Consider the following 21,963-nt stretch of genomic DNA (forward strand, 5'->3'; position numbering starts at 1 on the left):
ATCACAACATGCGGGGAGGGCCATGCACAGTTCCCGGTCTCTGTATCCCTAGGTCAGACTACACTGGGAGCACAGTACATTTCCCAGCCTCTGTATCACACTGTGCACAGTTCCCAAGGGTCAGACCACACTGGGAGTCCCATGAACAATTCCCTGTCTCTGTGGGTCAGACCACTTTAGGAGCACTGTACACAGTTCTCAGTCTTTGCCCCACACTGGGAGCACCTTGCTCAGTTCCCAGTCTCTGTATTGCACACTCAGAGCATTGTGCGCAGTTTGCACTGCTTCTCTCCCCCCCCCCCCCCTTGTGGCTGCACTTGTGGCGGTGGACCAGTGAGGGGTTCAGTGGCTGCTGGGAACCAAGTATCAGAGTCAGGATCCGAGAGGTGCTCAAGAGCATCGTGATTGAGTCGGAGGTTTTGACCTGGAGCCTGGGCAGCTGAGGGATCGAACAGGAGTCTGCATGGCTGCGGGAGTGCTGGAGGTGAATCCATGGACACTCAATGTCTCCAAAGAGACTCTTTTGCTTCTCTTTCTCTTGCACCAGGCCTTAAGGTGGATAAGATTGAGGTTTATCATGTATATTACATTTTTTAATATATTTTGTGGCAATAAAAGAAACCTTGTGGTCTGTTTATGTGCTGGGAAACTCAGTGATTTGGGGACAGGCACTCAACGTTGGCAACTTAAAAGGCTAAAAGTCACATCCACAACTTTACAGAAGGAGTCTGTTCAATTTTTCCTAGCTGGCTAACCTCCCAGTCACCCCAGGAGCTGACTCCAAACCGGGAACCATCTGACAAAGCAAATCGGGGAGTGAAACAAAACAGTGTGGAAACTCTGTGATTATAGGAAAAAGAGAATCAAGTCAGGTCAAGTTTGTCATCTGATTGCGGAAGTACAACCAAACGAAACAGTGTTCTCTGATCCTCTGCAAAACACAGACAAAGAGGACAAGTACAGTGAAACCCAGGTGCCGGATTAGTGAATCTTCCGGTTGCTTGAGACTGAGTGGCATAGATTGGCAAACCAATGGCATCAATTTTAAATATCCATACTTTTTACCTATTTATTGTGTTAATCGCTAGGCCAACCGTGGGCGTAGTCTTTACAGCGCCAGGGATTCAAATCCCGCGCTGTCTGAAAGGAGTTTGTACACTCCGTGTGTGAGGGTTGCCTTCAAAATGTATCGTGGGTTGAAGGGCGGCATGGGCTGTTTTAAATTATTGCATAAAATTATAGTGCAGTAGAAGAGAAATTGTCTATTCAAAAAGCCACACAAAAAGGGACGTCCCCCTCCCCGCCATCGAGAACATCTACGGGGAGCGCTGCCGTCGGGAGAGCAGTGGCGATCGTCCACCCGGCACACGCTGTGTTCTCGTTGCTGCCGTTAGGAAAGAGGTGCAGGTGCCACAAGACTCGCCCCCACCAGGTTCAGGAACAGCCCCTCCTCCCCCCCCCCCCCCCCCCCCCCCACCGTCAGAGTCCTCAAGGACATACTCGTTTAAGGTGACTTTATTGAAGTTTTTCTCTCGACGTTGCAGTCAGTTCATTGACATTTCGATATCAGGCGCTTTCAGGTGGAGTAGCTGGGAGGATGCGGCTGCGGGCATCTGCAAAGCGTTCAGGTGACAGTGCGGAAGGCACCGTTCTGGCACCTGAATCCATCTACCCGAAGGAGGGTTGACCAAGTACTGCTCGGGTCAGGGTTCTCCGCTTTCAGGTGGCCTCCCGACAGCCGTATTCGGGTACTTTAGGCGGCTTGACGTCGGGGTATTCTGGCCACATGAAAGGGGCAACATGTGTACAGTTTATTTCTTGCGCTCCCCAATTAAGTGATAATTGTGCCTGGCCCGCAGGAAAAAGAATCTCAGGGCTGTACGTGATGTCTGACAATAAATCTGAAATCTGTTGAAATTTGCAATGGTCTTTAGTGACATAATCTCAAACTTCTCACGAAGTATCGCCAGGCGTGAGCCTTCTTGGTCACTGCATCGACGTGGATCGACTTGACAAAGGGCTCAGGGCAGAAACTTTACGGTGGAGACCTGCCGAGTTCCTTGGTTGAACTTGAGAGGGTGAATTTCACCCGGTTACAGCTGACGTCACCCAGCTGGCAGCAAACCCATTGGCTGAAGGAAAGGGCAAATATGGGCTTGAGTTAACATTTCATGATATGTTATCAAAGTTAAAAATCGGGTTCTTTACGAATCAATTTTGTGTGTGCGCGCATCAGAGTCCGTACTCTTGCATGTGTGTGAGAGACTGTACCCTTCTGTGTAAGATAGAGACGGGAACCTGTATGAGAGAGATTGTGTGTGTGTGTACAAGAGAGATTCAGTGTGTGTGAGAGATTTGTACCTTGTATGTGTGTCCAGCTTGTACACAAGTGTTATGGGAGAGACTGTAAAAGAGCGTGAACCTTTGCACGCGTGTGGGTAGGAGTGTGTAAGACACTAAGAGTGTACCACTGTGTGTGTGTATGTGCAAGAGACAGACGGTGTTATAGAATCTGTTTAAGAGTGCACATTTGTGTGTGTGTGTTCACAAGAAAGAGACTGTGTGTGTGAGAGAGAGAGAGAGAGAGACTAACACCGAGACTATATCTTTGGAGACAAAATGATGAGGGGGAGGGACATAGTAAATGTAGACAGGCTTTTCCCACTGAGGGTGGGTGGGATACAAACCAGAGGACGTGGGTTAAGGGTGAACGGGGAAAGTTTAGGGGGTACTTCTTCACCCAGAGAGGGGTGGGAGTGTGGAACGAGCTGAAGTGGTGAATGTGGGCTCAGATTTAACATTTAAGATCAGTTTTGGGCAGGTCGGTGGATGAAAGGGGGACGGTTAGTGGGACGGGGAAGAATGTTCGGCCCAGACCAGAAAAGCCTGCTCTGCGCTGACATGTATGGATGTGAGAGGTGGGGCTTTCGTGTCTGTAAGGTACCTTTCTCTGTTGCGTGTCTCGGCAACACGCAAACACGGTGTCAGGGAGCCGGAAGAAAGTGAAACAAAACAGACCTGCCCCCGGCACAGACTCAGCATAAAGAGTTGGCAGGTCGGAGGTTTGCAACGACCGCAGACGGAGAGCGGACGATGGCCGTGCTCTTTTGGACAATTCTGGGGGTGGTTCTGCATTTACAGGCAGCCCGGAGCGGTGAGTACGGTCAATGTCCTACGGCGGCAATGTCAAAACAGAGAGGGCTTCCTGACCCAAGGTCCACCCAAAGGTGAGGCTCATTCTGAAGGGGGAGTCTTGCCCAGAATGTGGGTTTGCAACCCCCTCCCCGTCTCTGTTAAACACCCCCCCCCGATCCCCTACCCCCTTCCCGTCTCTGTAACCCCCTCTATTCCCCTCCTCTGTAACTTCTTCCGGTCCCCTCCACCCTTCCCCTTTCATATGTACAAATGTAAATGTGTTTTGTGCTCCGACTTAACCAGCAGAAACAAAAGCTGCTGCTGGGTTTGGAACCAGGAAGCGCACTTCGCCCCGTCATCGTCGGCCGAGCCCCGCAATGTTACCCCTGGAGCCGTCTCTCTCCGGCAGGACTGTGGGTTACCATGGCCGAGGGATTGGAAGGGATCGTGTTGAATCCATTCGGACAGCCCCGGGAAAACAGTTCGGGTTCAATCTCACAATGATTATCAAAACCAGGCCCTTCTAGTCTGTGCCGATATATTTTTCAGCCCTTGTCCCACTGACCTGCACCCGGTCCATCGTCCTCTGCATCCTTCCCATTCAAGGACCTGTCCAAATTCCTCTCGAATTTGAGCCTGCATTGTTCCACAACCCCACCCCTCTCTGTGTGAAGAAGTTCCCCTGAACCTTTCCCCTTCCACTCCTAACGCATGTCCTCTGGTTTACATCTCACTTGCCCCCACCAGGTTCAGGAACAGTTGCTCCCCCTCCACCACAGACTCCTCAAGGACAAACTCAATCAGGGGCTCCTTTAAAGACTTTGACCAATTATTTATTTATTTTTCTCAGTCAGACCGACTCAAACACAGTCAGTTTGTTTACATTTCTTTATTTGTTTACGTGTGCACAGTATTTTTTGCACTGCCAATAAGTGTTAATTCTGCCTGGCCCGCAGGATAAAGAATCTCGGGGCTGTATGTGACGTCGTGTATGTCCTCTGACAATCAATCTGGAATCTACAACCCTATCTACCTGAGGGGCCACTTTCAGGGAATGATGTCCCTGTATTCCCAGATCCCACTGTTCCACTGCACTCCTCAATGTTTTGGGCCGGATCCCTGTGCCACGCCTTGTGTTCAGGTCACCTCTGCCGTGCTCTGTTTGAATTCCCTCTATCGTCATAGAAATCTATGAGAAGAAATTCCATCAACTTGCCCCCCCCCCCCCCCAATAGTTCCAATAAAAACACATGATGCTGGAGAAACTCAGCTGGTTAAAGAGTGACAAAGATAACGATACGGAAGCGACATTTCGAGTTTGAGTCCTTCATCGGGGGTGAGCCAAAGGTCGGCAGGTTCTGGAACAAAGTGTTGGGGGCAGGGGGAGGAGCACGGACCCACAGGCAGGACAAGGGAGGGAGGAAACAGCAGCAAAAGGGGAGGGGGGATGCAAATAGAGAGGGAAGGGGTGGAGAGCTGGAGGAAAAGAGGGACGGGGTTGCGGGTGGGGGGCAGGCTAGCAGAAACCGACATCGCGGAGAACGCCCAGGCGAAAAAATAGGTGCGGCTCCTCCAATTCACAGGTGGTCTGAGTTTGGCCGTGCATGAGGCCACGGACAGACATGTCCGTGCGAGAGTGGGGCACAGAACTGAAGCGGTGGGGCCACTGGGAGATCCCGGTCACCAATGCAGACAGAGCGAAGGGACTCAACCAAGTGATTCCCCTGGTAGCAAGAATCAATGTATGTTAAGAAATGACAAGGTAAAAGGACACTGTTGGTACCTTCGTACTACTTCGTAGCTGGAGATGTGGATAACAACAGCACATTGAAAAGTCATGTCAGAAAGGTAATGTTATGGTAGTCATGGGGGATTTTTAACACGCAATTAGATTGGGAAAATCGAGTTGGGACTGGGTCTCAAGAGAGGGAACATGTGGATGGCTTTCTTAGAGCAACTTGTTGATAGGACGTAGCCGTACTGGATTGGGTGTGTGTAATGCGCCAGGGACGATGAGAGATCCTAGGGTATTAGACCTTGGCGAGGCCAAATTTGGAGCACTGTGTGCAGTTCTGGTCACCGAACTACAGGAGAGATCTCAATGAGATTGAAAGAGGGCAGAGAAGATTTACTGCGATGTTGCCCGGACTTCAGAAACTCAGTTACAGGGAAAGGCTTAAACAGGTTCGGACTTTATACACCCTGGAGCGGAGAAGAATGAGGGGAGATTGGATCGAGGTCCTTACAATATGATGATGGTTGTGAGTGAATGTGGACAGGCTTTTTCCACTCTGGGTCAGTGAGATACAAACCAGAGGGTGCGGGTTAAGGATGAAAGGTTTAGGGGGATCTTCTTCACACTGAGAGGGGTGGAGGGAGTGTGGAACGAGCTGAAGTGGTGAATGCGGGCTCAATTTTCATTCTTGGATGCAGGTCAGTGGGATGAAGCAGAATAAGAGTTCTAGAAGGGCCAAATGGCCTGCTTTCTGTGCTGTAGTGATCTGTGGTTCTAATGGGGGAGGGGGTGGTGGAGGTGGGGGGGAGTACAGACCAACAGACAAAAGGGCGTGAGCTCAGACGGAGACTAGGTGTTGTTCCTTCAATTTGTTGGTGGTCTCAGTCTGGTCGTGCATGATAGAGTTAGGTGGAGGCAGGGGGCAATAGTATAATTTAACAAACGATTAGAGAGGTAGATGGAACTGAAAAAAACTGGAGGGTTACTCAGTGGGGAAATTCAAGGCAGTTGTTAGAGTAGGTTATTGGGTCAGCACAATACCGTGGGCCAAATGGCCTGTACTGTGCTGTAGATTTCTATATTTCAGGTTTCGGAGTCTGACAGCGGAGTGTGGAGCGGCTGTTCCTGAATCTGGTGGGGGTGAGTCTTGTGGCCCCTGCACTTCTTTCCTGATGGCAGTGGCGAGAACAGAGCGTGCGCCCGGGTAGGCTGTGGATCTTTGACGATCGCCGCTGCAGCATACCCCCCACCCCCACTGTAGATGGTCTTGATGGTGGAGGGTAGGATTTTTTGCCTGTGATGTCCCGGGGCTGTGTCCGCTACCATTTGCAGGGTTTCCCACTACTCAGGTATTGGTGTATCCCGTACCAGACGGTGATGCAGCTGGTCGGCGCTTACCACCAAGCACCTGTGGAAATTGCCAGGGGGTTTCCAGCATCGCGCCAAACCTCCGCCAACTCCTGAGGAAGTCGAGGTGCTGACGTTGCCATTAGTGTATTGGGTCCAGGAAAGATCCTCTGAGATAGTGACTCCCAAGAACTTAAATTTGCTCCCCCCCCCTCCCCCTCTGATCCCCTAATGGATCTGGTTTTCCTTTCCTTTCCTTGGTTTGGGTGACATCAAGTACCAGGTTGTTGTTGGTGACACCATTCAGCCAAGTTTACAACCTCCCTCCTGTACGTTGACCCATCCACATCCTTTATACAACCCACCACTGTGGGATCGTCAGTGAATTTGTCATGTTATTGTCGGACCGAGCCACGTGGTCATGGGTATAAAGTGAGTTGAGCAGGGGGCTAAGAACACAGCCCTATGGTACTCCAGTACTGATGGAGGAAAGGTTCTTACTGATCCTCACTGATTGGGTTCCGGAGGTGAGGAAATCCAGGATCTGATTACTCAGAGGGGTCTTGTCTTCGCTGATCAATTTCCAGGGAATAATGGTGTTTTGGTGAGTTATAAGTGCAGTGAGACCGTACCACCAGGTCCAGGAACAGCTCCACCATCACACTCATAGAACAACACAGCCCTTTGGCTCTTGAAGTTGTGCTGACCCATATATTCCTTCTTAAAAAATAAAATGTACTTACCCTCCCTAACCCTATAACCCTCTATTTTCCTTCCATCCATATGACTGTTTAAGAGTCTCTTAAATGCTTCAACCTCCACCACCAACCCTGGAAAGCCATTCCAGGCTCCTCGCAAATCTCTGGGTGAAACAACCTGCCCCCGACGTCTCCCCTAAACTTCCCTCCCCTTCACCTTGTCCAAACGTCCTCTGGTGTCTGCCAATCCTGCCCTGGGAAACAGGCGCTGGCCGTCCACCCTGTCTATGCCTCTCAGAATCTTGTCAGCCTCTGTCAAGTCTCCTCTCGTCCTTCTTCGCTCCAAAGAGAAAAGCCCCCCAGCTCTGCGAACCTTGCCTCATGAGGCATGTTCTCCAATCCAGGCAAAATCCTGGAGAATCTCCTTTGCCCCCTCTCCATAGCTTCCCCATCCTTCCTGTAATGAGGTGACCAGAACTGAACAACGTATCATGAACTCATTTAAGGACATCTACTTCTGCATGTTATTAGGTTTTTTAAAATTCTCTCTGTATTGCCCTGTCGGTTTGTTTACATTTCTTTATTTGTCTACATGAGTTCAGTGGTAATTCTGCCTGGCACTTGCAGGAAAAAGAATCTCAGGGTTATATGTGATGTCGTGTATGTGCTCTGACAATAAATCCAAACTTTGAACTTTGAAAAGACAGTGAGCATTTTATAAGCCTTCAGCCTCTCCAACATTTCCCTAAAACCGCTTAACCCCTCCCAATGATTGATGGCCTTCTGGTTACTGGCTGACCACAACTTGAACCTTGATCTTCTATTGCAGAGATGCTGGAGGTGGCTGTGAAGGAGCCCCAGGGTCCAATTGTGGTGGGGAGCGATGTTACACTTGAATGCTTGACGAGCGACCTCGACGCCTCCTTCTGCAAGTTTCAGATGTACCAGAGGGTGAGATTCGTGTGAAACCAGGGTCTCTGCACAAGATCAGAGCTGAGTGGTCAAATAGATGTATGTGGGAAATGGAGAGGGTTAGGCTATTGTGGAGGGACCTTCCCTCTGTGCCTGACCCCGGGAGTGTCTGACGGGACAGTACAGAGGGAGCTTCCCTCTGTGTGCGACCCCAGGAACGTGTGACGGTACGGTGCGGAGGGAGACATAAGTTCAGCACTAACCGCATTAACCATGTGGCTCTGTGTTCAGTGGCTCAGGACCTGGATGACCATCGACATCGCACATTCTCTGCGTTGCTGGCTTTACAACATCAACGTCACTCGGACAAACAGTGAACTCCTGATGCAGGTGAAGAGCATTTACAAGTGGCATGCAGGGCCCTACCGCTGCATTTGTAACAGCACTGATGGAGAGATCGAGTCGCAGGCCATAACCGTCCCACTGCAGTGTAAGTGTCTTTGCTGAGGAACTGGCACCAATCCACTCCCACATCCCACCTCTTCACACCTCCCCCCTCTCCCCTTCTCTTCAACCTCTCCCCTCTTCTACCCCTCCTCCTTCTATCCCACCTATTGCCCCTCTCCTCCCACTCCTCCCTCCTCTTATCCACCTCTCCCCTTCTAACCCACTTATCCTTGCTCTTCCCTTTTCCCCTTCCTCCTTTCCCCTTCCTCCTCTCCCCTCCCTCACACCCTCCCCTCTTCCCCATCTCCTTCTTATCCTATCCTATCAATCCCCCTCTCCTCCATTTCCTACAAACCTCCACTCTGCTCCTCTATCCCACTCTCACCCCCTCTCCCATTCTCTCCACTCTCCCCTCCCTTATCTGCCCAACCCCTCTCTCCTCCTCCCTGCTCCCCCTCCCCTCTCACTGCTCTCTTACCCCACCCTCTCCCCTCTCCCATTCTCCCCTCCCCAACTCCCCTACCTGTCCACCCCCTTCTTTCCTCCTTCCTGCTTCCTCCCCTTCACCCCTCTCCTACCCCTCCCTCTCCCATCTCCCCTCACTCTCTCCCCTTGCTCACCCTCCTCTCCTCCTTCCACACCTCTCCCCCCTCTCTCCCTCCCTCCATTCCTTCCTCTCTCCCCCTCCTTCACTGTCCATTACTGCTCTGTGGAGGTGCTATGGACCATGAGGAAGGGTTTCAAAGGTTGCAGAGACTCCAGCTGGGAAAATGGGCTGAAAATGGCCGATGGAGTTTAACACAGACAAGTGTGAGGTGTTGCACGTTGGAAGGATGAACCAAGAAAGGACGTACATTGTAAATGGTCGGGCACTGAGGAGTGCAGTAGAACAGAGGGATCTGAGAATACAGATACAGAATTCCCTGAAAGGGATGTCACAGGTGGACAGGGTTGTAATGAGAGCTTTTGGCACATTGGCCTTCATAAATCACAGTATTGAGTCCAGGAGTTGAGATGTTATGTTCAAGTTGTATAAGACATTGGTGAGGCCAAATTTGGAGAATTGTGTGTAATTTTGGTCACCGAACTACAGGAAAGATCTCAATAAGAAAGAAAGAGGGCGGAGAAAGTTTACTGGGATGTTACCTGGACTTGAGGAACCGAGTTACAGGGAAAGATTCAACAGGTTCAGACTTTATTTCCTGGAGCATAGAAGAATGAGGGGAGATTTGATATTTAAAATGATGAGGGGGAGAGACAGAGTAAATGTAGGTTGGCTTTTCCCACTGAGGGTGGGTGAGATACAAACCAGAGGACTAGGGTTAAGGGTGAAAGGGGAAAAGTTTAGAGGGAACTTCTTCACGTAAGAGGTGGGGGTGTGTCGTTGAAAATCCATTCTCTGGATGTCTTCCCGGCCGATCTCAGTGCGATCGGTGACGAACACGGCGGAAGGTTTCACCAGGGCACACTGTGACCGCGGGAAATGTGGGATCGGGGAAACTGGGATCCATTGATGGCGGCCAACTATTGTTGGACACTGACAAGAGAGGCATCAGATGCTGAGTACCAATGAAAATCAATGGCCAATCAGAATCAACATGCTAAATTCAATCAAAGTTAATGTAATGTTTCACCAGCTTCCTACATGATACAACACATCTTAATTTTTTTCCAGAAGATTCACTTCCTTAAAAAAATTGAGGATTCTGATAGACGACTTCAAGTTGAACACAAGCATAATTTCAGATTTGCTGCGTCATGCAGGAAATTGGAAAATCATTAAATTAACTTTTATTGAATTTAGCAGGTTTAATCGCATCCACATTTCGTCTGTTCTACTGACCTAAAAATGTTTTGCTGCTGATTTTCGCTTGTACTCAGCATCTGATGCCTCTCATGTCAGGGTCCAACAGTCGGCCAGCAATAATGGATTTCAGTGGGCCCGATACCCCTTTTATATGGTCGCAGTGTCCTAGTGAAACCTTTCGCTGTGTTCATCACCAACCGCACTGAGATCAGCTGGGAAGACGTCCAAGTGCGGGCACGGAAAATGAATTTTCCACGACGTGGTTTTGTCTGCTCAAAGTCGACTTAAAATATGACAGGAAATCACAGTAGGTTGCATGTCAAAGTCGCCACGTGATAGGGAAAGGTTAAGGTGATTTTTATGCTTCGCAGTACAAAATCCATAAAGTACACCAAAAAAAGTACACCAAAAAGCGGTCAGAAGATTAAAAGATATAAGAGCAGAAGTAGGCCAATCGGCCCATCGAATCTATTCCACCATTCTCACCATGAGCTGATCCATCACTCAGCCCCATTCCCTGGCCTTCTCCCCTTAGCCCTTGATGCCCTAACTAATCAAATACCTGCCAATCTCTGCCTTAAATCCACCCAATGTCCTCATGTCCACAGCTGTCCATGCCCACGTTCCACATTGACGCCCTTTTATCCTGAAGTTGTACCCTCTTGTCTGAGACTCACTGACCATGGGGAAACAACCTCACCACATCTACTGTGCCCAGGCTTTTCAGCATGAGGTCCCACCTCATCCTTCTGTAACCCCATCGAGTTCAGTCCAAGAGCCGACCATTGTTCCCCGTGTACTAACCCTTTCATTCCTGGTTTCGTTCCAATAAATCTTCTCTGAACCCTCTCCAAAGCCAGCCCGTCCTTTCTCAAACACGGCGCACAAACTTGTACCCAGTCTCTATGCGAGGTCTCAGTGGTGCCCTGTAGGGTCTCAACATCACATCCTTGCTCTTCCAGAAATGAACACCAACCTTCTTCCCCACCGACTCAACCTGGAAGTTTACCTTCAGGGTATCCTGCACCAGGACTCTCAATATGGTCCGGAAAATCCGCAGATTGGACACAGTGGTGCCCCCTGAGGAGGGCCAGCGATGGTGATCCATGGATTTCATGATCTTTACCTCCGATGGACGCTGCGAGATCGGCTGAGTTTGTCCAGCATTTCTGAGTTTTTTATTGCCCTCTCGATCTTTCAGACCTGAATGACATCTGCATCCAGGAACAACAGAGCCGTTTCCCCTACCTCATGCGCAGAATGCGGGTGATCAGGGTGATGAAGGGCAAAGACCTTGACCTGAAATGTACAGCCAGCTCCTCCCAGACACCATCCTTTCAGTGGCATAAGCAGGTAGGCAGAGGCGAGTCGCCCTCACGTGTCCATGGAAATGATATCCAGGGCTTGTGACATGGAAGGAGGGAGTTTAACTCTGGGTCTGACCCTGGAAGTGTGTGATGGGACGGTGGGGAGGAAACTTCTCTCTGTGTCCGACCCCAGGAATATGTGATGGGACAGTGCGGAGGGAGCTTCACTCTGTGTCTGACCCCGGCAGTGTGTGATAGGACGGTGTGGAGGGAGCTTCACTCCATGTCTAAGCCCGGCAGTGTGTGATGGGATGGTGCGGAGGGAGCTTCACTCTGTGTCTGACCCCGGGAGTGTGTGAAAGGCCTATAATTGGAGTAATGGATGGATGATCTTTGAGATCTAATTTCTCTTTAACCCCAACCCTTTAGGGCAGTGATTGGATTTATCCCAACAGTTCCTTGCGCATCAAGGAGATCTCTCCTGAGGATGGGGGAACATACACATGCAAAGCCACACACCCATTGGTTCCTACCTTAACTCTCTCCAAATCCGTGCAGATCGTGGTGATGAAAGGTGAGTCCACTCTGTCACCCTGTCATCAGATTGAGAAAAGGCTATTCAACCCATTGAGTCAGACCTGCCTCTCCCCATAGACCTTCATTCCCTCCCTGATCAAGAGCCCATCTACCTCTTTCCTAAATGTAACCAATGACTTGGCCTCCACAGCAATGAATCCCATTGTGGGAGATGTGTTGGATGTGGAGGGGATGGACTAACTTGACCCGGGGGGTAGGGTGGTGTTCCCTCACACCCCTGACCCTTGTAGATGGGGGGAAATGTGGCAGATGTGGAGTGCATGGGCTAACTTTACCCAGGGGTGTGGAGAGTGTTTCCTCACACTCCTGACCCATGAATGCCTTGTAGATGGGGTGGAGATGTGGCAGATGCAGAGTGCATGGACTAATTCTGCTCAGGGAAGTGTGTCACCTCATACTCTTGACCCATGCCTTGTCGATGGAGGAAATTGGGTGGATGTGGAGTGCATGGACTAACTCCACTCAGGGTAGAGTTCTCTCATATTTTTGACCAGTAGATGGGTGAAATGGGGTAGATGCAAACTGGGTGGACTAGCTCCATCCAGGGGAGTGAGAAATGTTTACTCACACTCCTGGCCCAGATAGATGGGGGAAAATGTGGTGGATGTGGAGTGCATGGACTAATTCTGCCCAGGGCAGGGGCAAGCATTCCCTCACACTCCTGACCCGTGCCATATAGGTGGGCCTCGGGGACAGGAGGGGATTTTCCCTCCGCAGTGAGGATATCATGTTCTTACACCCCTTCCCTCTCTCCCTCCAACCCCCCCCCCCCCCACCAGAACCACTCAGCTCCTTCCAGCTGAGTGAGGTGAACCTGATCCTGGTCGTGGCCCTACCCATGGGGATCCTCCTCCTGGCTGCCATAGGAATTACCGCCTGCATTTGGAGAGCACGAAGACACCGTGCCAAGGGAGCGCCGCTGCTGTGAGTTTGTCTGCTGGAGATATGGGCCATCGAACCAGCCAGTGCAGTACCCCTCGCTGGGAATTCCCCTCGCGGGAAATTCGGAGACAAAAATAGACCACAGATGAAGCAGTGTCTGTAGCAGGGGAGGGGGGAAGGGGAGAGTGAGGGGAAGGGGGAGAGGGGAGAGTGAGGGGGAGAGGGGAGAGGAGGAAAGGGGAAGGAGAGTGGTAGAGGGTGCAGGAGGGAGAATAGAGTGTGGGAGGGAAGGAGATGATAAGAGGGAGCGTTAAGGAGAGGAGAGGGAATAGGAGAGGTAGGGAGAGAGAGGAATGGAGATGGTAGGGGAGAGGAAGAGCAAGAGGGAGAGAGAGGGTTGTGGGAGAGGGGAGTGAAAAGAGTGGAAAGAGAGAGAGTTCATACAGGCCATTCATCAGGTCTGAATGTTATAGCTGGAGGGGGAGAGGGGAGGCAGAAAAGATTCACTGGGACATTCCTGGGACAGGGGGTGGGGGTGGGCGGGGGAGGTTGATTTATCAGAAGAGGCTGGGGCATTTCTCCCTGGAGCATTGGAGGCTGAAGGGGGGGGGGGGGTGAACACCTTAAAGAGGTTCATAAAACCACGAGGGGTGGACAGTCACAGTCTTTCTCCCCCACCCCACCCCCAGGGTTGGGGAATCTGACACTGGAGGATGGTTGATAGATTTAAAGAGGCACCGTCTCTCCATAGAGGGGTGTGTGTCTGTGGGGCGAGGAGGGTGGGGGGGCAGCTACACTGCCCGAATGGGTCTGTGGATGGGGAGGGAAATGAGCCAAATGTAGGCTGACCTTGGCCAGCGCGGGCATGATGGGACGAAGGGGCTGTTTCCATGTGATCCATTCAAAGTGAAGCACGAAAGTCTGCAGACGCTGAAATTGTGAAAATACACAGAAACGCTGGAGGAACCCAGCCGGTCTCATGGCGTCTGTCAGAGGTAAAAATATATTCCCGATGTTTCGGGCCTGAGCCCCTTCCTCAAGGTGCAAGTAAACAACTGGCATCTGAATTAAAGGCTGGGGGTAGAATGGTTGGGGTGGGGGTGGAGGGGTCCAGACCAATGGACAAATGGATGAATGGATATGATAACGAGGAAAGGTGAGAACTGATTTTGGCTCCGTGAAAGGAGGGAAATGGGAAGCGAGAGGGAGAGGGTGTAAGAGAGAGACTGAGTGAGTGAGAGAGAGAGAGGGAGAGAGAGGGGAATAGAGGGGAGGGATAGGGGGGAGAGAGAACGAAAGAAAGGAGAGATAGTGGGGGAAATATATATAGAGGGAAAGAGGGAGAGGAGGAGAGAGGGGACAGAGGGGTAGATAGAGAATGGGGCAATAGAGAGGGGGGAATAGAGAGAGATGGGGAAATGCAAAGGTGGGTATTTAATGGAAAACTGGAGAATCCAGATTGAGACCACCCTCTCCCACATCTCGTCCAACTGGACGGCATCATTATCAACTCCCTCCAATTTGCGGGTGGTCTCTGTCGGGCCGCGCATGAGAACACGGACAGGCGCAGCAGCAAGGGAACGGGGCGGGGAATTGAAACGGCTGGCCACTGGGAGACCCGCGGCAGGCGGAGCCGAGGTGCTCAACAAAGCTGTCTCCTGGTCCACGGCCGGTCTTACTGACGTAGAGGAGACCCCAGCGGGAGCCCTGGATGCCGGAGACAGACACCCTGCAGATTCACAGGTGGAGTGTGGGTTCATTTGGTTTAAAAAAAACAGTTTGGGGTTCCCAACAGTGGTGAGGTGGGAGGGGATGTTGGGCGCAAGTGGAGCATCTCCTAAACTCACAGGGGGGTAGTTACTATGAGGCCACATGGCATAGCAGCAGAAATAGGCCATTCAGCCCATTGAGTCTGGCCCACCAATCAACCACGAGCTGATCCATTCTCCCATTCAGCCCCTGCTGCCTGGCCTTCTCCCCATAACTTATGATGCCCTAGCTAATCAAGAACCTGTCAATCTCTGCCTTAATGACCCGGCCTCCACAACAAATGCAACGCATTTCCATCCTCTGGCTGAAGAAATTGCCCCATATCTGAGCGGACGCCCTTCAGTCCTGAAGTTGTGCCCTCTTGTCTTGGACTCTCCCTCCGTGGGAATTGACCTTTCCACTTCGATTCCGTCCATGCCTTTCCAAATTTGAAATGCTTCAATGAGATATTCCATCATTCTCCTAAATTCCAACGAGTTCAGGCCAAGAGCCATCAAACGCTCCTCACGTGATAACCCTTTCCATTCCTGGAATCATCCTTGTGAACCTTCTCAGCACATCTTAAATGAGGAGCTCACAAACTGCTTGAAATATGTTCAACCTGTTAAGTTCCTCCTTGTAAGGGTTAAAACCGTGTGTTTTTAATTCCGTTAATTTTGTGCTTGTCTCTTTAAGAGAACTATTGTTCGTAGTGTTTTTTTCTACAACCACAGTGTCCACAGTTTCGTCTTTCTCTTTGCAATTTATTGCTGTGTGGGTTGACGCGCTGTCTTGAGGCGCGCAGCAATGAACAGACATAACAGCCTGATACCTGCGATATGATCACTCTTCCCGCCTGCAGGGATGACCATGTGGTGAAGACTCCGATCTGGAAGGCTGGCTCATCCACCTCTTCGATCGCGATCTCGGATTCCGTCCCGCTGGTCATGTGAGCTTGTGTATGTTGAATTTGTTGGCCTCCTGCACCCTTTCCTCACTCCCCGCCGTTTCCCGATCCACACCACCACCCCCTCCCCCAAGCTGCCAGTCTCGGAGATGAATCATAGACTTACATACCCTGTCTTAAACCGATATGGTGGCTCTGTAAACCTCTGGTGAGACCACACTTGGAATATTGTGTTCAGTTCTGATCACCTCATTACAGGAAGGATGTGGAGAAGGGGCAGAGGAGATTCACTGGGACATTTTGCAGCAGCTTTATAGTGCAAATATTACTATAAATCACATCACAAAATTAATACATAGTGTGGAAGGGGATGAAAGGAGAGAGGCCATGTCTGGGGTTCATTGTCTGTTCAGGAATCTGATGGCGGGGTGGGGGAAGACGCCATCCCTGAGCCCCTGGGGGCTCATCCTCAGGCTCCTGGACCTCCTTCCTGATGGCAGCAGAGTGAAGAGGGCACGGCCTGGGGGGTTCTTGAGGATAGAAGGTGCTTTCATGAGACACTCCCTCATTTAGACGTCCTCGATGGAGAGAAGTCCATTGCCCGTGATGTCACAGGCTGAGTTCACAACCCTGTAGAAGTCTTCGAGAGTCTTCGGTGACGCACTGAATCTCCTCAAACACCTCACTAATAATTGCCACCGGCGAGCCTTCTTCATGACTGCATCGACGCGGAGGCTCCAGGTCAGATCCTCGGAGATGTTGACACCCTAACCCTAATCCTAATGTTCTTGACCCTCTCCACTACTGAGCCCTCGATGACAATGACTGGCTCAAAGTTCAGATTTACATATGCGACTACACTGTTCAGTTCTGGTCGCCTCATTACAGGAAGGATGGGGAAGCTGCAGAGAGGGTCAGAGGAGATTCACCAGGATGTTGCCTGGATTGGAGAATGGGTCTTATGAGGTGAAGTTAGTAGAGCTGGGGGCTTTTCCCTCTGGAAAGAAGAATGAGAGGTGATTATGAGAGGCGTGGACAGGGCGGATTGCCAGCGCCTGTTCCCCAGGCCAGGAATAGCAAACTCCAGTGGATGTCTGGACAAAATGAAGGGACGAAAATTTAGGGGAGACATCAGGGGTATGTTTTTTTTTACACGGAGAGTGGTGGGGGCCTGGAATGCCTTGCCAGGGGTGGTGGTGGAGGCTGGTAAAATAGGGGGCACTTAAAAGGCCCTTAGACAGGCACATAGATGCAAAAAGAAGAGGGTTGTGAATGTGGGGGAGGGAAGCGGGAGATTGTGGAATAGGTTTATAAGGGTCAACATAACATCATGGGCTGTAATCTTCCATGTTCAAACCTGTTTAACCTTTCCCTGTAATTCTGTTCCTCAAGTCTGGGCAAATCTCCGCCCTCTTTCTGTCTTATTGATATTCTTCCTGTAGTTCGATGACCAAAACTGCGTGCAATGCTCCAAATCTGGCCTCACACAACATCACCATAGCATCCCAAGACTTGTACTCAGTGTTTTGGTTTATAAGGTGTAGACCATTCAGCCCATCAAGTCCTGCCATTCAAACATGAGCTGATCCATCCCGGTCCCCTCCCCATAACCTTTGATGCCCCCGGCTAATCAAGAACCTTTCAATCTCAGCCTTCACTAAACCCAATGGCCCGGCCTCTACCCCCGCCTGTGGCAGCAAATTCCACAGATTCACTGCCTTCCAGCTGATGAAATTCCTCTGTCTCTGTTGTAAATGTATGCCCTTGGATCCTGAAGTTGTGCCCTCTTTTCCTGGACTCTCCCACTGTGGGAAACAACCTTTCTACATCCACTCTGTCCACGCCTTTCAATGATTGAAATTATTTATTGAACTCTCCCCCCCCTCATTCTCCTAGACACCAACGAGTTCAGGCCAAGTGCCATTAAACACTCCTCGTATCACAAGATCAAGGAACAGAAGTAGGCTGTTCAAGTCTGCTCCCCAAATCCACCCTGTTCTCACATCTAGTTCCAAATTCTGGCCTTTTCCCCGTATCCCTTGATCCCCCAACTAATTAGATGCCCGTCGATCTCTCCCCCCACCCCCCCCCCCCCCACCCACCCATGATCATCTGAATGTGGCCATGAATTCCATGATCCTCCGGCTAAAGAGATTTCCCATCATCTCCATTTTAAATGGGGCCCCTTCTCGTTCTAAGAATGTGCCCTCTTGTCCTGGATTTACCCACTGAGGGGAAACATCTTATTCACATTGACACTGTCTGATCCTTTCAGCATTCGAAATGTTTGGATGAGATCCCCTCTCATTCTTCAAAGCTCCAATAGACACTGTCCAAGAGTTGCAAAATATTCCTCATGTTTGCCCTGACATTCCAGGAATCGTCCTGGTAAATCTCTGTCCAACATCAGTCCATCCCTTCTAAGACAGGGGGCCCATAACTGCACCCAGTTCTCCAAATGATGTCTCACCAGGAGAAGACTATTCCCCGTGGAATTAATGCCAACATAGCGTTCGTTCTCTTTACTGCCCATCCAATTTGATGGTTAAATGTTGATTATCCTGCACGAGTCTTTGAACTTTGAATTTCCTCCCCATCCAAATAAAAATCTTCCCATTTATTTCCTCGACCAAAATATCCAACCGTATGTTTCTCAACGTTGAATCCCATCCGCCATTACTTCGCCAGCTCTCCTAAACCGTCCAAGCCTCTCTGCATCCTCTCGGTTTCTTCAACATCCCCTGCAAACTTGGCCTCAAAACCATTCTCTAAATCATCGGCATGCATTGCGAAAGAAAGCAGGGGGCCACCCCTGCAGACACCACTTGTCACTGGCGACCCACCAGCCCGTCAGCCAACGCTCCGCCCAGTCTAGCACCTTCTCTGGAATTCCATGGGCTCTCACCTTATCGATTGCCTCTTCTACCGCACACCTGAGAGTCTTTTGAAAATCCAAATGCATGACATCCCCAGTCTCCCCCTTGTCCGCCCTACCTGCGATCATCCCAGCCTCTCCCTTGCCCGCCCTACCTGCCATGTCCCGGAATCATCGCTGAAAGCCTAATGTGCCAAAATCACTCATTTGCGCCCTGATCTGGCTAATTTGATGCCCCTCTTACTACAGGGCTCGGGAGGCTACGGGATTCGCCCGAGGACCGATTTTCTCTCCGCCTCGGATGTGGAAGATTTTCTTTGTGATCTAAATTTCAATTTGACAGCTTGATTTCTTTGCTTTGAAAATTGATCCTGGTGGTGGGTTGAGGGTGGAGGGGGATGGAAGCTGAAAGAATTAATTTCCGAAACGAACGCTCAAGTTTTTGATGCGCTTATTGGAATAAACGATGTACCAATGAATAAAACGTAGGCAAACTTCACTTCACGCGATTAATTCACCCCAATCTAGCGCAAGACGAATTGACGATAATTACATTGGGCCCCGACCTTTCACATTCATCAGACGTGCAGAAAAATGTGCCTGCGCTGGGTGCAATGCCAAAACTGCGAAGGCCAATAAAAATAATCACGACCGTTTTCATTTACATCAGAACGAAACTAATTCTTAGAAAAATATTTGTGCAAAGGGGACGCCCAAGATTTTGATTTTCTTTATCATTAGACCATTATCCCGCAGCCAGCGATCACTTTTTCCAAATGGCCATGCTTCCTTCCACGTGAGGGGGGGGGGGGGGGTCGACATTCAGGTCAAAGTCCTCGGCGGCTTCAAGAGGTTCAAAGCCCTTTCTTTGAAATGACCGGAAATTTTGTTCCACCAGCTCCCCCACCCCTGCAGTTCAGACATACTCGGAGCTAAGAGCAGGGACGAAGCCCAATCAACCAACAGTTAGCATCTACCCAGAAGTACAAAAAACAGTGACACCGAAGGGGCTGGGAAGGTTGTGTAGAACAGAGAGACCCCGTAGTACAGGGACATCAATCCCTGAGAGTGGGGACACAGGTAGAAGGGGCGGGGAAGGGTGTTGTTGAACAATGAGACCCCGGGGTACAGGGACATCGTTCCCTGAGAGTGGGGATACAGGTAGATGGGGCGGGGAAGGGTGTTGTTGAACAATGAGACCCCGGGGTACAGGGACATCGTTCCCTGAGAGTGGGGACACAGGTAGACGGGGCGGGGAAGGAGTCACAGCCTCTGGAAAGAAGCTGGTTCGAGAGCGAAGGTTCTTGTAGCACCTACTAGATGGAAGAAGAGTCAAAAATCCATAGTTTAGGTGAGATGCATCCTTGACGATGATCTTCGCCCTGCCCTGGCTTCTTTCCTGATCGATGTTCTCGACGGTGGGCAATTGCATGCCGATAACCCGCTGGGCGGTTTTCGACACCCGCTGGAGGGCTTCACGGTCTGATACGAGACAGTTGCTGGACTGCACTGAGATGGCGCAGGTTTGCATTGTGCACGATGTTTCAAGCAACCAAACCGACCGCGCCTGCAGCAAAGGTTTTCTCACTATCTTGAAGTGTTGAAACGATGTTGAAAGCTTTGGGTTGAATGATTTTTGTACAAAGTGGTATTCGCTTTTGGATGAAGTGACCGTTCCAAATTCCATTGTTACAGGCCTTCTGCTTCGAGGAACTGATGCACAAATCATGAGATAAAGGGACAGGAGCAGGCCATTTGGCCCGTCGGTTGTGCCCTGCCGCTCCACCCTGGGCTAAACCATTCCCACGTCCAGCTTCAATTTCCGGCCTTTCCCCCTCCTCCTTTGATCCCCCAACTAATAAGATCTCCCCCATCCCAACGATTAGCTGGACATGGCCACGAATTCCACCATTCTCTGGCTAAAGAGATTTCTCCTCCTCTCCGATTTAAATGGGGCCCCTTCTAGTTCTCAGACTCAGCCCTCTTCTCCTGGAATCACCCACTGAGGGGGAGCATCTTATTCGCATCGACTTTGTCCGATCCTTTCAGCATTCGAAATGTCTCTCTAGCCGATTTCAGCTGGAATAGCCGGGAGGATGTGGCTCCGGAGCCGGCCGCGGGCATGCACTAAGCGACGTTCTGGCACCTGAAAGGTCCGCAGCGGGGGAGAGACGCTGTGGAGCGAGCACCGGCTCCCGTTGACCATGGCCCGCTGTCAGGTGCCTGGAGGGGAGCGGAGAATAGACCTACCCGAGGAGGGTTGGGTAAGTTCTAGTCAGGTCAGGGTTCTCCGCTTTCAGGTGGCCTGCCGACAGCCGCATTCGGGTACTTTAGGGGGCTTTACGTTGGGGTATCCAGGCCACCTATGAGATCTCTCATTCTTCTAAACTCCAATGAAGAGCCGCTAAATGTTCCTCCTCTGTTAGCCCCTGACATTCCAGGAATTGTCCTGGTAAATCTTCGCTGTCCTCTCTCCAATATCAGTCCAACTCTTCTCAGGGGCCAAAAACTGCACTCCGAATGAGGATCTCCCCAGTGCCCTATAGAGATTAATCAGCACCCCTCCACTCTGACACACTATTCCCCGTGAACTTTCCCTTGTTCTTTATGTCCTTGCTTCTTACTTAACATCGGGTGGGCCATTGTCGCCCAGATCGTGTCCGATTTTCACGTTGCGGGCACAGTCTTCATGTCGTGTAATAATGTCAAGTTTTTCTTCTGAAATCATTCCTTTTAATATCACCGTCAGGTTCTTCTCCCCGCTCTCCCTTGTCCATATTTAATCGGGGGCACCGGTTACCTATATTGTGCGCATCGAACCGAGGGCCGTTTGCACACGATCTACTCGTCAGTCGGGATTTTCCAGGGAGCTCCCGTGGTAACTGAATGGTTTCATGGGAAGAATAGGGAATGGCTGCAATACTTCCAGACCGCGGTGACCGAACTCCGGGTTGGCGCAGTGGGGGTGGGGGGTGGGTTCGCCTGCAGACAGGGCGATTTTAAGGGCGTTCCCGTGAACCGCTGCGGGAGGACCAGAACAGCGCTACCTGCGGGAGGGGAGGAGGATCTGCGTCGTTTTTTTTTGTTGAGTAGGTTAACCCTTTCACAGCCAGAGGGGCTACAGTTGAGGGGACATTCGGACGATTTTTCATGGATGGGAAGGGTATGGATTGGGTACAGATCAATGGGACTGGGCAGAAAAATAGTTTGTTGCAGATTAGAATGGCCGATGAGGCCTGTTTCTGAGCTGTAACGTTCTACACCTCACTCCACACCGTCCCATCACACAGTCTTGCGGTCAGACACAGAGTGAAGCTCCCTCTGCATTTTCCCATCACACACTCTTGGAGTCAGACACAGAATGAAGCTCCCTCCGCACCGTCCCGTCACACACTCCCGGGGTGAGACACAGAGTGAAGGTCCCTCCGCACCGTCCCGTCACACACTCCCGGGGTGAGACACAGAGTGAAGCTCCCTCCGCACCGTCCCGTCACACACTCCCGGGGTGAGACACAGAGTGAAGGTCCCTCCGCACCGTCCCGTCACACACTCCCGGGGTGAGACA

At 50.9% G+C, this 21,963-nt stretch overlaps 1 protein-coding gene and 1 long non-coding RNA gene across 3 annotated transcripts; one reads left to right on the top strand and one right to left on the bottom strand.

Annotated features, from left to right (window-relative positions):
- Nucleotides 1–1,497: 1,497 nt before the first annotated feature.
- On the bottom strand, nucleotides 1,498–3,840 carry LOC138764320 (uncharacterized). Of its 2 annotated transcripts, none has more exons than XR_011358102.1 (2): nucleotides 3,701–3,840; nucleotides 1,498–2,132 (listed from the first exon to the last, which is right to left on the bottom strand). It is a non-coding gene; the product is annotated as an uncharacterized lncRNA (long non-coding RNA). The 2 variants fall into 2 exon arrangements; XR_011358103.1 differs by lacking the exon at nucleotides 3,701–3,840 and adding an exon at nucleotides 2,945–3,269.
- LOC138764319 (lachesin) lies at nucleotides 2,973–18,897 on the top strand. Its single transcript, XM_069940063.1, has 8 exons — nucleotides 2,973–3,154; nucleotides 7,745–7,866; nucleotides 8,119–8,317; nucleotides 11,283–11,434; nucleotides 11,818–11,962; nucleotides 12,765–12,909; nucleotides 15,479–15,575; nucleotides 18,648–18,897. Exons 1-7 carry the CDS (start codon nucleotides 3,094–3,096, stop codon nucleotides 15,567–15,569), a joined length of 915 nt encoding a protein of 304 aa, XP_069796164.1. The 5' UTR covers nucleotides 2,973–3,093; the 3' UTR covers nucleotides 15,570–15,575; nucleotides 18,648–18,897.
- The last annotated feature ends 3,066 nt before the right edge of the window (nucleotides 18,898–21,963 follow it).

Source organism: Narcine bancroftii, chromosome 5 (genome assembly GCF_036971445.1).
Source record: "Narcine bancroftii isolate sNarBan1 chromosome 5, sNarBan1.hap1, whole genome shotgun sequence".
NCBI classification, from domain to species: domain Eukaryota; kingdom Metazoa; phylum Chordata; class Chondrichthyes; order Torpediniformes; family Narcinidae; genus Narcine; species Narcine bancroftii.